Genomic DNA, 19,177 nt, shown 5'->3' with positions numbered 1-19,177 from the left:
GAGGCATTAATAATTACTTAAGTGTACAAAACTATAAAACAAAACTCAATAATAATAATCTTACTCTCAATTTTGGGCGTGATTAATCTGAGGTCTATATTTGGATTGGTATACATTTTTATTTTTGTGCTTCTGCCACCACTCAAGGCAAGAAACTGAAACACACAGAGACATCATCAGTTACTGTGTTGACACACAAATAAACTAAATGACACTTGGGTTTCAGAAAGTGACCACTGTAACTTCCATATAATTTTTTATAGTCATGTATAAATACACTGATCTCCCAAGGACAAATAATATTCGTATCATATCTTTAAATGTACTCAAATGCACTAACTAAATCACAATTTATAGTCTCAGTACTTTTTTAAAATACTAAAATTTTAAAAATACTTCAAAATATAAAAATCTAATTTATCAATACATTACATTCTAGGTAATTTTAAGATTTAAAAAAAAAGCAATAAAGAACAAATGTTTTGTTCAATCAGCCTTTTGTGAGACAGGAACACTTGGGCAATTCATTTTCAACCTTGAATCATAGTCTCTGTACATTAATACTACATGTTTTTGTAATCAAAGAATGATTAAATATAACGATTTCTGTTGTTTCAGTTCACTGTTCTGTATTTTTTCCAACTGTCTGAATTCAACACTCCTCTGTTAGTAAAGAAAATGGCTGACTCAAACTTTAACACTTATTCAGAAGGGATTAAAACCTTGGAATGAAAATGTGTAGACTAATTAACAGTTCTAGGTAGGAGTAGTTCAATCTCATTAAACTTGTTTCTTTCTGGTAGTTTGTAACTTAACTTCTTTTGCCCAGACAGCCCCAATGTCTTTTAATAAAAACCTAAGTCTGTATGCCTTTCTACTTGGTTAGCTATTCCAGTTTATTTATCAAAATCACCTGCTCTGCATGCCTGCATATGTGTGTGTACACACATATTCCTTAATTCCTTACAACAGGGTTGTTCTTCTAAAGAGAAAAACTAGTTTTCAACTCATATGCTACTAAAGTCTCTCCTAAAATCAGAAGCTGAATAATTTCCAAATAAAAGACAAGGGAAAATACTTATAAATGACAAATTTTAAGCTTGGCAAAAGTAGTGACTTTTATTTACAATTGCATGTATCAAGATTACAATAGAAACACTAGTGATACCATCTGAACAAAAGCAATGATTTATTGGTGATGGCAATGAATGCAACATTGACAGTCTCTGGAGAAAATCAAGCAATTATCCAGGAGCTGCAAATCTGATTGCAATAGGTCTTCCAGTGTCATTTGAACCTTAATGGCTTTCTCCTTTTTTGCCAACTACCTAGAAAAACAAACAAACAAAAGCTTTACATACAATATTGATTAAGAAAATATAGATTTTCTTCAAACATACTACTGTGGGTATCACCATTAAAACCTGGTATTAATATTTATCCTTGAAATTCTTTTGGCATGCAGTGTAATTTCACTGTGGAAGCAAGCTGTTTTCCTCTCCCCTTCCTGGACCACAAGGAATTAAAAATGAAACACATGCAGGCTATTTTGGATTCCCATTCTGTTTTAAGAAACACTAATGCAATTTTTCCAAACAAGGCTGATAGTTTAGAGAAGTTAATAAAAAAAAGATGATGCTATATGAGTAAAACATATTTGCATAGTATTTTTAAGCAATTAGAAATCAAATGCTGATCACAAAATAAACTAGGATTTTAAAAGTATGGTAAATTGACGTCTTCATGCCAACAAGTTTCTAGACACTTCCTTCAATATATATACATTCAATGAAAAGAGATTTAAAATGACTAATTTTCTCTTTTAAAAAGCCCTTTTTAGAAGTATACTATAAAAAATGTAAAGAATAGAATTTACGTCAGTCAAGGATTAGAAAAATTCTCTATTTGAGATTTGGTTTTGCTTTGGTTTTTTAAATGCTCTGGTTCCTACAAATATGGCAACATGAAAATATAAAGAAAAAAATTCATGTATACCAACAATTCTAGAAAACAAATTCTTTGTGGGAGGATTCTATTTTCTTTTCTCTTTAGAGACAAGGTCTGACTACATAGCCCCAGCTGGCCTTGAACACACTAAGTAGTCAAGGCTGGCCTTAAACTCACAGCAATCCTCCCACCTCTGCCTCCCAAATGCTGGGATTACAGGCATGCATCACCATATCCAGATGGGAAGGCTCTGTTTTCTAGTAGAGTGATTTATTTCAAATGTTGTTTATCATTAGTTAACACATTCTCATAGCAGAAACATCTCTAAAGAAACCCACCTGCAAAATACAGTTATTTTGTACAGAAAAAGATTCATATATACATTTATAAATGCAATTGCCATATTTTAAATTGATTCTGTTCCTAACAGTAATGTGTGTACCACGCAAAACTCATTTAGGTCACAGTATATATCTAGTCCAAAATAGAATACAACTGTGTCAATGTCATTCATGAGAGGTTTAAAACTTTGCTACCTAAATTTCTAATCCCATAATGCTATCCTGCAAGGAAAACCACTCTTTATTACTTTAAGGACCTCCTCTCTGGTTTAAAAAAAACAGCTCAGCACAATGGAAAGATGATAAAAACATGATGTCATAAAAAAGGATGTGGCCAAGAATTAAAAAAACCACGTCTGAAGAGACACTAGATCAGGAAGGTGGCACTATTTGTACCACAAATGAATTTAAAGCTAATTAATACTAAAAGCATTATTATCATCATATTATTTTGGAAATGCAAAACAACTATTAGAGTAAGCAAGAGAAAACAAAAACAACTAATATTAAAAGTTTAAATTTTAGCAGATGTGACACAGAAGACACAAATCTGCATACTCTTTCACAGGTTGATAACTCTCAACTTGCCAATATGCATTCTCTGTAAAAAAGAAGAGATTAAGCATTCCAATATGGATTCTTACCCCAAATGTAAAGCTCTTTCATTCTTTCTTAAGCCTTTATATTACATCTCAAACAAAAGTCTATGTACATCAAAATTAGGTGTTAAAGACACTTATTCAGCAGAGTCCACTGATCTTCTATGTTAATATTCTGACTCAGCCTATCATTCAGTCCATAGGTCCTTCAACTGGCTTTGAGCTTTTAGACAGGCAAAAGTAGAGGATACAGCCACATCAATCATCAAAGACTGTGGGGCTAACAGCACGAAGAGAAACGGATACCCACACCCCTCAAGTAAAACCTGATTAATGCATTCATTATACTAGCTCTATTTTAAAAACTTTCCAAAATGATTCTGTAGCTCCTAAAAAATAAAGCTTTAGTATGGATTGAAACATCATCTAATTAAATCTGAAAGCACTATAACAATGTAAGCTTTATTTCAGTATCATTCCTCAAGATCCAAAATGAAAGTAAATATGAAACAGTAAGAACAAAAAGTCTGGTGAGCAGCACAGTGTGGTAATGAAATTAAAGCACCTAGCTGCAAGCCCAAGGAAAATAAAAGGCCAACTGAGAAACATGGCTAGGATGAGATTTGAAGGAGGAGACGGTTGAGGCAATCTAGGTAACAAGGCTGATCCAGATGACGGAAGCTGTAGACATCTTGCAGTGACAATGGAGAGAATATGGAAAGGGTGAGAGCGGACAGGTGCTAGATGAGCAGAGAAGCAAGGAGGGGAGTATTGTGAGACAAGGTCAATCTTTTTATTACTTCATTAAAAAAAATCTTCTGGTTTTAGTTCATTTGAGTTGGATTAAAAAAGCTGAAAAATAAACAGATAGAAATGTTACAAAAATAGCTGATACGGTAAATGGCCATTTTAGAAAAGTCTATTTTTTACTAAAGTGATAAAAATCTCCTCTGCTTTTCACATGCGCCTCATTCCCTAAGAAGCAGAAGCCCCTTCAATTTTCTCACTTTTACACACTGTATTTTAGTATTAAAATAAAGCAATCTGTGTAAAGAACACATTTTAGCAAAGAAAACATCCACTTCCAATTAAGATGACAAGGTTTTCATGCTACAAAACAAAGAATACATTTGCAACAACAAATAACTAAAGTATATATTATAATCTATGCATGACATCTTTAAGGGCTAAAAACAGACAGTACTCTAGTCTAGTAAATCTTGAAAGTATACCCTTGTAAAGCTGTAACAGCATGCAAGGTGACTCAGATTCTTATCCACATCCAAGATTCACCAGCGTTACCTTAGCTTCTGTCATCTTAGAGACATAAAGTTAAGGTCAAGGATTTTGAAAACTAAATGTAAACTAAAAATGCTAGAAATTTCATATATATTAAACCATCTTATATAGGTCTTGTTACTACAAAGAAGATATAACTTTCTTCCTTGTGCTTATAAAATACATGCCAAATATATTTTAAAATTTAAAATTCTAATTACAGAGTATAATCCCTTTTCATTTCAAATTGACTAAATAAGGGGAAAGTATCATATTTTGCTCGTCCTTTCCCTACATTTCTATTCTATCTTGTTATCATTTACTATCTTTTACTTCATCAAATTCTGCTTTTGAAATTTGCTTGAAAGATCATTTTTTAGCAAGGCATGGTGGTACACGCCTATAATCCCAGTACTTGGGAGCTGAGACAGGAGGACTGTGGTACACAGTGTGTTGAAGGCCAACCTGGACTACATAAGCAAGACCCTGTCTCAAAAAACAACAGCAAAAGTTCTTTTTCTCCAAAAATTCTTCTCATACTTTCCCAGTCAATGTTGGGCTGGGTTGAAAGGTATGAGAATACTTTGTAGAGGAAAGGATCATGAGTAAAGTTTTGATTATCTCTGATTAACTCTCCATGTTTGTGTTATTAACCTACAAGAATGTAATCTTGCTGTAGACAGGGATCATGACTGTATTAACAATTTACTATATGGACAAAAAGTATCAACCATGTTATTCCCTTCAACAGAAACCAAAGTCATTCATTATTATTAATAGGCAACTTTACTCAGGACCAAATGGGTTATTTCAATTAAACATAAACTCTAATTTTTTTACTGCACTGACACACTTGTATCACATAATATAAAAATGACACTTTTACTTACTTTTGAGGACTACCACTACAAATACTGGATGACCACAAGAAAAATCTTGAGAAATTATAACAAAATGTAGCTTAAGGATAACAACCAATTAAATACTATTAAATTTTAAAAGTAAGGGTCTAAGAAGCCCGTAAAACCTTTACAGGAAAGTTCCTAGCAGTATTCAAACTATTCTCATAGCAGTTCTTAAAAGTACAGTTTGACCTGCAGTCCCTAAGTCTATGATGTCAGAACTATTTTCAGAATAATGCTAAACAGTATGCTTTTTAAAATTTTTTAAGTTTTTAATTTATTTATGCAGTGCTAAGGACTGAAACAGGGCCTTTGCACTGAATTACATCTGCAGCCCTTTTACATTTTTTGAGACAGTCTCACTAAGTCGCTAAATAGCCAAGGTGGGGCATTAAACTGTAATCCTCCTGCCTTAGCCTCTAAGAGTGCTGAGATTACAAGTGTGTGCTACTACACTTGCAATAGCACACATTTGTTAATATGTAACTAGTTGTTAATATTTTTTAAAATTTTCCAATTTTAGCTTCTAATAGTTAAACTATACCCTACATAAACATAGGGGGTTTTTGGTCCTCAGTCTTATTTCACAATTTCACAAAGGTAACTGAGAATTGCTTCTCTACAGTAAGTTAAATAAAGTGAAAGGAGTTAAACGAGCAAATGACTTATTAGCACAAATATTCTTACACAAGAAAAGTTATCTAAAGACAATATCCAAAAAAGGAGGCATAGCAGTCAAAAAAAAAAAAAAAACAAAGGTTAAGAAGGGATGTGATAGGGATGCTACCAACAATAGGTCCAGACAAGATAAGTAGGTTGACAATTATTAACACAAACTAGAACAGTACAATTCCAAGGCAGGCTGGTAAGAAGACGTACACAATAGGTTGGTAGTTGTCTGCAGGAAAAACGCAAGTGAAATACCATAAACTGAGGTGCAAAATAGGAAACTAGAGCCAAGTTAGTGGTACGAAAAAGACGATTTACAGTAACAGATCTACTAAAGAACTAAGCTAATAAAGTACGCAGTTAAAGCCAAGTCCAATAACATTTAATTCAAATAGGCAAAGCAGGCAGCCAAAATGCCTTTGTTGCTCACACATTTTCCCAGGAAAACATATACTGTAAAAAATTGATGTTTAATCTCTGCTTCTTCGAACACTACACACTTGTTTAACACCTAGATGTGACAGAACTAAGTATACACTGAAAGTTAATTATGCTATGAACTAAGACAGTAATTGAAAAATGACCAGTTAAAATACCTGCTGTCAAAGTTTTCAACTATGTGTAAAAACAACATATAATTTTATAACACTGCCTATTATTATGCAACTTAATTTTTGTTATTGAATTTAAATTATATCTGCTGCTATCACTTAAAAGAGTGTTTTCAAGATGTTCTACAGTTTCAATTCTGCCAACAATGGTCTGCTGGGAACCTCTTCCTCTAAGGACTGGCAGTTTAGGGAAATTCTTCCTTAATTATTTCAAGTCCCATACTACCTGCCAGATGCAGCCATCAGAAATACTGTGACCCTATGTCTCCTACCCTGTACACATTAAAGCTATATAGAGCAAATGCAGCTTAGTATTGAGAAAGCTTTCCATGGCATATCTGTGAAGTAAGTTGCATATTTAAGAATCATCCTTCAGAAAAGAAATGCCATCAACTACAAGTTGGCCAAAAATGTATGACAGGGGTGGGTCCTCATCTCTAAAGCCTCATGTATCTTATACATTGTTTTGGTTTTGCTGTTTTTCTGAAGTAAGAGTCTCGCTATGTAGTTCATTCACGGTAATCTTCCTGCCTTAGCCTCTCAAGTACAGCGATTACAGGAACCCACCACCACACCCAGCTGTATTCTATACATTCTTTGCACACTTTAGGATTACATCCTTTGAAAAAAAATGCAGCGTTATAAAGATGTATGGTAAAAACTGCCTGTTCACTGTAAATGTATACTGAAATGTATTCTTTCAGTACATAAACATTGTTTGGGAAATTGCACGCTGGTGTAATGAATTCACTTTTTAATAAAATTATTCAAGTCATTTTAAATGTTTTCATCAGAAATGATAATCAAAATCTTGAAACCGGAAAATTTCTTAAAATCTACTTGTTTCAAGTAATTTTAGTTACTCCTATTTTTCCATGACTCAAACACTTTCTATACACAGACTATTATTTTTATTCTTATTTAGATGTTATTCAGCCAGGGACACAACTCAGCAGCACAAGCACCTGCCTGGCAAGTGCAAGGTCCTGAGTTCGATTCCTAGTACCAAAAACAAATAGATTTGTCATTCAATAGGTAACCAATTAAGACCTATCATATTACTGAAGAGTCTTTTTAAAGTTGGGTAGCTCAAAAAAAAAAAGGTTGAGTAGCTCAAAGTGTGATTAAGAGAATTTTTTTAAAATTAAGTTTATTGGTATATTCTACGTTCACGTAACGATCACATTCATCATAGAGAATCTGTACCTGTACATGCTATACCTTAATTTTTTTAACCTTTTCCCTTACCCTCCTCTTAATCTCTTTCCCTTGAAAACTTATTCTAATTTTAACCTTATAAAATTTCACAGTATATGATTTGTGATCTTCATGGTTATTAAAAGTTATGACTACTGATATGTATTAAATCATTTTCTTAAAACTATTATTTCTCATTAGCATTTAAACAGACTTACTCGTTTGAAGTCATTCATATTTGTTGCCTGGACAGGAGTACCAATAAAAGTAAAATACGAAATTCTTGTTGTTTCTTCTTCACCTTGATTAGACTGCACAAATATCTGTCCAAACAAAAAGAATCATGATGTTTCTGAAGTATATAATAAATATTAAACCAGCTCAACTTATTTATAAAGTATTTGTTCCTTGATCCAAACGCAACTGTTTATTGCTTTTAAGATTCTTCTGCTGTCTTTGATTAGATGCTGATCAAAACTATTACTTTGATTTCAACTTTATCATCAAATGTGACTGGCACACCTTCTATGTCTTCACTTAAATCACTCAATAAAATTTTTATTAAGATAGAACACATTATATAAAATGTTGAGTCTAATTCAGTGAATTATACTAGATTACTTCAGGTGCTGTGTCAAAGGATTTTTTCTAATAAACACATTCTTTCCTGATCACAAATAAAGTTATTATTAATTGGAGACATGTTGCATATGTAAGTCAAGAAACTACTTCATAACAAGTGTTCTAAGATTAATAACTATTTTCCTTAATTTCACTTGGATAGATTTCAAATACTTAAAGCTAAACTTGATTGTAATTCTTATTACTATTATCCAAGCCATAAACTTCATTGAAAACTTACTTAAAACATACAATGCACTCTTCTAGTTTACAGAAAGAGGATTATTCCACTAAAACAAAGATATCTTTTATCAATTTGGTGTGACATTCTCTCTTTCAATGACTTGGTGTCTGTTTCTATTTTCTTTTCTAGATATTCTCCTACATTCTTACCCTCTTTGCTAAAGAACAGGGATAAGGCTAGTAGGAGGAAGTGTACAGGAATCCAACACTTAAATTCTCAAAAGCAACCAACAATTCTAAAAAGCAGCTAACTTGCATAAGTGGCATGTTTATATCAACGTTTACCATGTATCATTTAAAATCATCATAGGTACTATTCATTATTCAGAAGTGCTTTTGATCATTTTATAAAATGTGAAATTATTAAGTCATTTTTTACTGATGTGACCATTGTGTACACAAATAGCTCCAGCCTAAGTACAAATGTTCTACAATAAATTTTTAACAGAAGTGGTCACAGATATACATGTATATAAATGTGTATGTATGTATGAATAAACAGAAAACCCCATAAATATTTAAAAATCCATTTGTCTCTCCTCTTTAGGAAGATAAACAAATTACAAGAAAATGTAAGTTACAAGGTACATCACGTACAGGTACAAATTTCCTATAATGTATGTAATCATCCCATATACCCAAAATATACCAATAAACTTCACGAAAACAATCATACAGCCAGGCATGGTGTAATTCCAATACTCAGGAGGCTGAGGCAGGTACGTTCCAGACCAGTCTGAACTACAACGTGAATTCAAGGCCAGCCTGAACTACATAGCAAAACTCTGCCTCAAAAAAAAAAAAAAAAAGAAAGAAAAAAAGTAACAAAATGACCCAAAACTTTAAAAAATCATATAGAAGCACCTAAGACAGTGATTGTTAACCTATGGCACACATACTACAGTGGGCTGTTTGTATCACTGAAAGTTGATCTAAAAGGTTTGCCATCACTGACCAAGGACACTGAAGGTAGCAGTGGTATCTAAAACCTGTTAAATATATCCCACTGAAATACCACTTACAGTTACACTGTTAACATTTTGAAACTTAACATAACGAAGTGGAACAATGCCATCTTCTTTAATATCATCCTCTGTCAGCTCCAGAGCTTGGGTTGGCTCACTTCTTTCTGCTTCTTCAAAATCCATAGATCGGGGTAGGTTGATAAAAATCTTTACATATTTGGGACCCTGACCTACAAAATAGTAGAAAAACAATGAAATACTAAAATTGCAAACACACACACGTTCTCTTTTTATCATTTTACTCATACTAGTTCTTTCAGACACAAACAAACACACACACATATATACACATCTTCACAATCGTCTACCATTGGAGTTTATAAGAAATCTGAGTATTCAGATAGGCAATCTGCCCCCACCCTCTCAATACACATTTGCTGATACCTAGGATGAACCTAGCTAGCACTAGTAAATCCTAGACTGTAAGATTAAAACACTTACACACACAAGCATATACACATATGTACAAAGAGAACTACCCTCAACTACACTTAACAAATTTTCATAAAATAGCATTTGAGCCACGTCAACAACTAGATTACTCAGAAGTAAACAGCATCAGTGACAACATTAAGCCAAAAGAGAATTAATCATATTAACTGTCAAACTTCACCTTTAGATCAGGAATGCAAATGTATAAGATTACGTATCTTTAATTTCAGGGTACAATTTAAGACCCATATTTTGTGACTGATTAAAGAATATTAAGCGTCACTCCTTAGAGCATTTTCTTATACTGCATTTTTAGAATAAAAGCATGTATTTTAGTAACAGAAATTATTAACCTGTAAAAATTTAGAATGACACACAATGGAAAATGATATCTCATAAATACAGTCTTGACTGCTTTTCCCAATCAATTAAAACAACAAACCTCAGGCCCTTCTCTCCTTTCCTAGCCCTCAAAAAAACAACAGAGGAAAAAAAAGGAGTAGGGTAAGGAAAAAGGCTTTTACTTTATAAAACAGCAACCTCAAGCCTTTACAACCTTGTTAATATCCATGAATATAACACTATTAATTGAGCACAAAGAGGAAGATCTGTTGCCTGAGTTTCACTGTTCCAAATATGAGGAGTTTGAAATAAATTTCTCCTACTTTGGATTCTAAAAAAATGGATGCTACAAATGTAGAATTGAAGGGAAAGATTCAGCAGCTTTCAGATTAGGGGAAACAAATTTCAAAATTAAAGTTTAGAAATCAATTAAACGAAAAGTTCTATTTCTTTTTTACTTTCAATCCCTAATAATTTCACAGTATTTGTTCATTCATTTATATTCTTTTAAAAACAAATTCAATCTTTTCTAAAACAAGTAATAGCTACCTTATTTAATACGAAGTTTTAAATATTTACTAACAGGTCTAAAAAGCAGTTAGTTTAAAGAAAAGCTGTACTTTACTCACCATTATCTGGTCCTTGAAATTTCATGGAATAAAGCTTTACAGGTTGATTGAATGCCACAGTAATAAGTAGCTGTGGGAAAAAGTTTCATTATAAAGGAGCTCTTAACATCTTGGGTATCATAACACCTAAGTAGAATTAAGTAATTGAGGCAAAAAAACTTAATTCATCTAACAAAACCAACGCAATACAGAAAATCAGCAAGTTGAAAGCAAGATGATTAAACTGACATTTGAGAAATATCAGCAATTACGTGAAGGAAAGGCAAAAAAAAAAAAATTAATGGAAGTAATGTACTAAAATTATGCATAAGAACCTAAGGGCCTATGACCTATAAACTAGCAAGCAGCCTGCTTTCCATAAAATCCTCAAATTAAAATTTAAACTATGAATTATAGCATATCACTTTTCTATGATGCTTTTTATAGCATTTATCAATATCACTCAACAATCTGAAGGCAATGCAGAGGTTCATGCAGAGATTACCCCTCAAATGACTGCTGATCCAAAACTCAAAATAAAGACTCTTGGATCTAGGGGTTTAACTCACTTGGAACAGCACATGTTTAGCATATACAATGCCCTGAGTTCAATCCCAAGCAAAGGAAAGAAGAAAAGGAGAGAAAGAAAGGGTGAAAGGAGAAAGGGAAGCATAAGGAAAGGACAGGCAGTGGGACTTCCACAGCTCTGAAGTACCCTCCAAAGCTCCATCTTGAAGTTACTTAACTACATGAACCTGGAAGGCCAAATAAGGGAATTGGGATGGAAAACACTGTCAGGAGGACTACCTTCAAAGTTGTGTCATTCATTCAACTTTCCAGCTAACACTGTGCTTGATGAAAATATCTATGCTTCAAGAAGAAAGATTTCACTTGACAGAAAGATTTCAAGGAGACTGCAGTCAACCCTGCTGGTATACATTATCACATTGTACTTACTTTTCAGGAGAAATACAACGCGAATGATACTCTCAAAATTGTAATAAACATTCTGGTTTAGCTTTATTATTTCAGAATTACATTGTGGTCTGAGAAAATGACTATTTCTGTTAATTACACCAGTACTTTTTATACCGGAGTCATAACTGTGTCTCAAAAAATATTAAGCATACTACATATAGAGACGTGAACCACAGGTGAAGTGCAACAGATGAGAATGGAAAGCCAAAAATGGATCAAATCAGCAAGATATCTTGAAGTCAGCAAAGAATCTCTTTGAGGAAAGAGAAACATGCAAACATATAACCGGGAGAAATAACTTTTTTATTAATATACAACTAGAATGAATTAGAAAGAGGACAAACTTAGAGACAATGGAACAAAAGTACATTAATGAAAGTTAACACCCAGATGAAAAAAAAAGATAGGTTGATCAAGTTGATCAAGGTGGTTACACCCTACTCGCTCTGCTGCAAAGAAGATGCAGAGAAGTACAGAAAAAAAAAATGGTACAAATTTCTGTCTGGGAGTAAACAGCTAGCTACAGAGGAACTGGTTATCTAATCAGTCTCTATTCCTCAGACAAAAACTCACCTAAGTGGAGCAAACACAAAGAAATTAAGGATGAACAAGAAGACCAAACTCAGTAGCAGGTCCAATTTATTCAAGAGTTTTGCAATTTTCCCTAGAGCATCACCCTCCTAATTTCTTGTTCACCCGGGCACAGAACAGAAAAAGAATGCAGGTCTGGATGGCTGAAGGGCAGGAGTTAAACTGAAACCTTCAAAAGGAAAGAAACAAGTGATCATCTGCAGTAAGAGACAAAAGCCAGGAGACAGGAACATGAGAAACAAGAATGATGGTGAAAATCCTCACAAGCCTTAAGCACTCAATTACCTGTTCATCACAGTCAGATTCCAAGAAGGTTGCATCTTTTCTTAAACAGTTGTCGAACCCATGCTCATCACTTTCATTAAGACATTCACAACCAGCCTTGTTGATAAAAGGCATTAAATCCATCTAAAAAATGAGAAATCAAGACATTAGGCAAAAACATTTCAGTTTGGTATAAAAATATTAAAAATTCACACCTCTGATTCTCTCCAGCTCAAGCAATTTTAAAGAGAAACATCTCTTTAAAAAGCTACTGTCAGTAGATGGTGGCCTATGTCTATTTTCCCAGCACTCTCAAACCTGAGGCAGGAGGATCACTGCAAGTTCAAGGCCAGCCTGGTCCATGAAGTGAGTTCAAGGCCAGTTTGAACTGCATAGTTAAACTCTGCCTCAAAGAGACCAAAAAAAAAAAAAAAGCTACTAAAACTTTCATAATGGTCTTTTCATTTGAATTTGTCTTAAGATACCACTATTAAAGTCAAATCTAGGCTTAGTTTATTTGATAAAGTATCAGAAACTAAGAATTTAACACTGATTATTAAATGTTTACATATATTTTAATAACTTTTATAGCAGAAAATTTGCAAATGAAAATATAGTACTTGTAAGATGCAAAGAAAGTCCATATCCCAGTGGACACAGACTCTTCAAGCCTATACTGATCCAAGGTTAAGTTTAGGATGAATAGCAAGTAAGGATATGACTGACTGGGGATTCAACCTAGGGTTTCTGCCATAAGCTACATGCTAAGCCCTTTTTATTTTTTAATTTAAGGAAGCATCTTGTTATACTGCCCACAATGGCTCAAATGTGAGATGTTCCTGTCTCAGTCTTCTAAAGTACTAGGATTACAATCATGTGCCACCATACTTGGCCAATTTTTTTTTTACTATGGAAACATTAAACATATACAAAGGAGTAGTTTAATGAATTCCATATATCCCCTACCTCCAGTCACAAGCATCAACTCATGGCCACTATTGTTTCACTTCTACCCATCTTATATCCTATACTTCTCCCAGTTATTTTGAAGCAAATAACGGACATCTTGTCATTAGATTCATGAACATGTCATGTATTTCTGTAAGTACTCTTTAAAACCACACATACATGCTTAATAGCATTATTACAACTAAACAACGATAGCTTATCAAATGTTCCCAACTTCATGTTACTACTGAATTATTAGATTCAAAATATAGATCTAAAAATGCATAAACATGGCATTTGATTTGTGTGTCTTTTAAATGTCTTTTAGCCTATAATCATCTATAAATCTCCAACCACTCTGGATTTTGCTGGCTACTTCCCTGTGATGTCAAGTCAGCACGTTCCTATCTCTTGTATTGCCAATACTCCCACACTGCCAACACTGTTCCAAAGAGTCGTCATGATGGTGGTCATGCTTGTCTTCTTTCTAACTCTAGGGAAATATCTTTAATTTTCCCCATTAAGATTTTAGTCAATACTTCAGAAATAAGTGGGTTATTAAATTTTGTCAATACCTTTTCTGTATATACAGACATTGTGATTTTTCTTAGCTCTATTAATATGATAATTATATAAACATTTGTTGCATAACTGAAATAAATCCAGTTTCATTCATAATAATATTCTTTATTCTACTACTGAATGGTTAGGTTGTATTTACTAACATTTTAAGACTTTTTTAACCATATGTATAATTGATGCTGGCCAGCAACCTTCTTTTTTGGTTCCCATGCAGTTAGATTCTGGATGCTCATAGTTACTTAGAAAAGAAATTTGAAAGATTTTTGTCCTTTATTTATAGTCTTAAGTACTTATGTAACACTAGATCACCTGATTTTCAAAAATTCAGCAACAATCTCAGCTGTGAAGTCATATGGAACTTTATGGAAGAGCTCTTTCACTATTTCCTCAATGTCTCTATGGGGAATGTTCTGTGTACATGTCCTGTTTCTAGAGAAATTCATTTGGTAAGCCATCTTTTAGGATATCATCCATTAAATCTACTAAAAATGGGCTATTTTAGAATATCGCTTTTTTGTTGTTGTTTTTTTGTACCAGGGATTGAACTCACGGCCTCATGCTTGCCAGGCAAACACTTAAGCCACTGAGCTAAATCCTTGGCAAAATGGGGTATTCTAAAATTACAAAAAAAAATTTGAAGATAAAGCTACAAAGTCTTACTGTATAGTTTAATGATCATTTGTTAATATTTCTATGACAAAAAATATTTCTTAATCCAGAAGATACTAATATACATATACAAAGTTCTGAAAGACTGAATGTTTTTTGCCTGTCAAAAAATAAGTATCCAAATTATGCAAGACATAAGTATAGGTCCCTAATTATTCACAGACTAGCCTAATTGCATTCAAAGTAAAAATGCTAATAGTATATGCTTTACTTAGGGTAAATTATAGCCAATTTAAAAAGATTAGGGGGGTAGCATTTTACAAAGTAAAGTGCTACACAGTAGAAATTATTCTAAACTTTATGACATTTGTCATGAGGGGGCATTTTGGCAAAATCTTTTAAATGCTTATGTCTTCCATGTCTACGTATAAACCACTTCAGTAATACATCAAGTATTAAGATTTCATGCAGCCAGGAATAGTGGCATACATCTGTAACCCCAGCACTCAGGAGGCTGAGGCAGGACAGATGAAAGCTTAGGCTACAATGTGAGGTGGAGACCAGCCTGAACTGCAGAGAGACACTATCTCAAACACACACACACACACACACACACACACACACACACACACACACACAAACACACACACACCCCCCAAAACAAGACCATGTATGAAAGCAACATCTCAATCATACATCCAATACCTTAATGATGAAAATAAATTAAGAGTAACTTTTGTTCTCCTTGTTTTTTGAGACATGGTTTCACTATGTATTTCAGGCTGGCCCGAGGCCTTCCTGCCTCAGCCTCCTGACTGCTGGGATTATAGGTCGTTACTGCACCTGTCTTAAATGGTGCTCTGTTCAAAATAACGTACTTCAAGGAACATTTAAAAACATGTTTAAATAATTATATTAAATATTATTAATTAATTAAATAATTGTATTTTGTTATACAACATGAAGTTTCTGTTTGTGTTGTAAGGACAATGATATTATTGAAAACAGATTTCTGGTTCTAAGTATTTAATAACCCTCGAAGACTAAAATTAACTGACTGATACCTGATGGGACCTAAAATGCTTTTACTAGTTTTACACAGTTTACTCATATTATTTGCATACAAACTGATTTTTATTCTTTAAAAATTTTCTTCTTCTTTCCTGAGACCAAACCACCAGTATCCCATTTGGCTGATGCGCAAAGAAATATCCCTGTAGTTAACATTGGACTGTGGTGGCATATTAGGCTTTTTCATGCAAATACCTTTAGGAATATGTAAAAGGAAAAAAACAACAGATGTAAACACAATAGTTTAAAGTTAAGTCACTTCTAAAATTTTCCAAAAGGTGTTGCTAAAATCCGTGCTCAAAAGGCCACAATGTTCTCTTAGGCCTTACAAGTATGAATACACATCTCTTGCCAGGTGAAGCACCTGCCAAGAACCTGAAAATCATTCCCAAGTGCTATGGCTTGTATCTAGATGTCCCCTCGTAAAACCTCATGAGCTCATAGGAGCTTTGGGGAGGTGGCTGGATCATAGATGTTGGTGTGTTACTGGCTTAGTCCACTGACTGGTTTAGAATAGTTCTGGGTGTAGGGGATAGATTAACCAAGGAGTGAAGCCCCACCCTAGTTTTGGGTGGCACCAACCGATAGGCTTACAGACTGGATGGAATACAAATGGAATGAAAGAAGCACAGAAGGCTTGCTTCTTCCTATGAGCCACACCATAAACTATTTCTCCTCTCTCAAGCCCATTTGCCTCAACACCTTGCCCTGGGGCCAGTTACTGGGATGTAACTGTTACAAACTGTGAGCTAAAATGAACTTGTGGGTATTAGGTATTTTTGCCCCCAAAACAAGCAAGAAACTAAGACACTAAAGAATATCATCATAAGACCTCTGACTCTAGGACTCTGTGAAAGGATAGAACCCCTCTGCCAGCTAACCAGCACTGCTACCCCTCATCTCATTTACACTAGCCATCATAGTACTTTTTATTTCTCTAACTAAACTGAGTTCCCATACTTCCTTTATAACATCCAAATCAGAACGGAGTTTAGCACTTTCCTTACTGCTAAATATTTTCCTAATAAGTCCATCATTTCTAATTCTTGCATAAGATGTTTATAGAACGTGAGGTCCCGTGGGACATCCTCAAGTCCAACAACTGGTGATTCCTAGATGGAAGGAACTTAAAAGTCTCAGAACAACAGAACCTTAGACTCAGGACAGGAATCTATGCAGACTAAATTAAAAAGTTAGAGGTGCTGACCAAGAAATTACAAATACTAGGCTGCCACTAGCTTTGCTAGACAACACCTGATGTGATGATGCCAATAGTGAGTGGCCTAAGGTATTTTTTAGGAACTTGGAGGCAGCTTTTGTCTAGTTTATACCAGCTGAAACCACTGATCCTTAACTTGGGCCTGCAGAACTGATAATTAACTTTTCTGTTTACCATCAGATAATAATTCATTTATTTTCTGAATTATGTCCTTCAGAATCATAGTTTGATTACACATGCAAAAATCACCAATTACTTCACTTTCTCTTATCTCCAATCACTTTTCCCTATACCACAGATGACCCTGCTTCTTTACCCCAAAATAACCAGTAAAACCAATGTTTGAGTGGCAGACTTGAGATGTGCTCTCTGTCTCCAAACTAGTTTCTGCTTTGTGCATAAACTTTTTTCTTTTGCAAAACTTGTTTCAATGACTGGCATGTTGAATGACAGGCAAAAAGGGCCTGGTTTAGTAATTATCAACCTTGACTTAAACATGTTCAAACTTTCTGACTCATGCTGTAACTTCAAATTACAGTTCTATTTTAAAGAAATATTAATTGTACTTTCCCAACTCAAAATATGCGAGTATCATTTTACACTTCTGACACCCACACCCACGTTCCTCCCCACCACAAAGCTTCACCTGACATTAAGTGGGTTTCTCTTTATTCACCCTGAATTTAAGACTTACAGAAATTCATTCTTTGATTTGCCAATGCAGTAACTTATTAACAAAAAAAAATAAGAAATTACATAGTTTTTACAGAATTTACCAGTCTGAATAAACAAACCTGCTACTACTAAATACTACTTTTTGCTTTTTTTCCTCAACAGCTCTCAAACTAAGGTTTTACAGTATAACTACCTACATACCTACATATATGTTTTTCAAATTTTAAGTTACTGTGAAAAATAACTTACTCTTAAGAAAACATGTGATACTAAAGTCTTGTTTGATTCTAAAACAAAATTTAACACTAGAAATTTTTAAAAAAATAGACCACTAGGAGAGAGGCTACACTTAAAAAAATCAAATACAATAGAAAGTAAGGGGCAATAAAGAGAGTTCATAATACAATAGTTACACAGTAAAATTCATGTCATTTCACATACAGAGTCAAGGAGTAGAGCATTTTACTTTTCAATCTACATACATAGCCTTTTGGAATGTCTGTGTCCTCATTACTTCCAGGGTCATTTTCTAAGTGCTGCTTGATTTTTTCTTCCAGTCCCACAGCATCTGCACCTTGATACTGATCAATTCTCACTTTATTTCGAAAAAACAAAAATGTAGGTGTTGCTGATATATTGTTGGTGGCAGCTGTTCCCTAGAATTGGAAAATTAAAAGCGTTATAAATTAAAAGGAAACTTAAACCACTTTAAACATTCATTTTATAACTTATGAAACTTAAATATTCTCAACACAAACTAAAAACATGTAAAATATGTTGTTACTCAAGAAAACAACCACACCTATTTCTCTTAAGAGAGTTCCCATTGGAACACAGCTACATACATGACTCTCACACCCGCAATTAAGAACAGTCCCCAACCTGTCTTTTAAAATCAGTTTTAAATTAAGTACTTCATCCACTTAACTTCTAATACAGAATTGTACTTCTTATCAGGCAGCTCTTTCATAACTATTGAGTAGATTTTTCAAAAGAATCCAAGGATATTGATATTACTAACCACAGTTGCTAGGAAGAAATATGCACTTGAAAAGTTGTCAACCTACCTATAAAAAGAAAGCAATACTTTTGCACTGCAACCCCCATTCAATTTCTACTTTAGTAGAATAGAATCTACTCTACCTCTAAACATATTCAGCAGTTATCTTTTAAAATTCTGTCCTAGCCATACATCACAGTGTATGTCTGTCATTTCAGGACTCAAGAAACTGAGGCAGGAGGACTGTTTTGAGTTGAAGGCCAGCCTGACCTCACAGCCAGACACTGTCTCAAAACAACCAAGAATAAATAAATTCTGTCCTATTTCCAAAATTTTAGACTGAATGGGAACTATACAAATTACAGAGTTTTATGGCACCAACTTTTTATGACAAATACTAAGAGAGTAGTAAATATTCAAAGAGC

At 33.8% G+C, this 19,177-nt stretch overlaps 1 protein-coding gene across 3 annotated transcripts in view; it reads right to left on the bottom strand.

The window, feature by feature from the left end:
- Positions 1-1,092: 1,092 nt before the first annotated feature.
- Txnl1 (thioredoxin like 1) overlaps positions 1,093-19,177 on the bottom strand; it is a 30,342-nt gene continuing 12,257 nt past the window's right edge. The window contains exons 3-9 of one of the 3 annotated variants that reach the window (XR_010041401.1): positions 18,235-18,408; positions 12,670-12,792; positions 10,837-10,906; positions 9,431-9,603; positions 7,763-7,867; positions 2,933-3,739; positions 1,093-1,328 (exon numbers count right to left, since the gene is read on the bottom strand). Coding sequence is in view for 2 of the 3 variants with exons in the window: in XM_013157196.3 (XP_013012650.1) it covers positions 2,851-2,889; positions 7,763-7,867; positions 9,431-9,603; positions 10,837-10,906; positions 12,670-12,792; positions 18,235-18,408 (684 nt within the window). In the remaining variant the exon portion in view is untranslated. Of the gene's footprint in view, positions 1,329-2,846; positions 2,890-2,932; positions 3,740-7,762; positions 7,868-9,430; positions 9,604-10,836; positions 10,907-12,669; positions 12,793-18,234; positions 18,409-19,177 lie in introns of all 3 variants that reach the window. The other 2 variants (XM_013157196.3, XM_003473999.5) reach the window with 2 other exon arrangements.

The sequence above is a fragment of the Cavia porcellus genome, unplaced genomic scaffold (assembly GCF_034190915.1).
Source record: "Cavia porcellus strain 051 isolate PalLab524CR breed Dunkin Hartley unplaced genomic scaffold, mCavPor4.1 scaffold_20, whole genome shotgun sequence".
NCBI classification, from domain to species: domain Eukaryota; kingdom Metazoa; phylum Chordata; class Mammalia; order Rodentia; family Caviidae; genus Cavia; species Cavia porcellus.
Note: the sequence above shows the minus strand (reverse complement) of the source record. Positions and strands in the feature narration are given on the sequence as shown.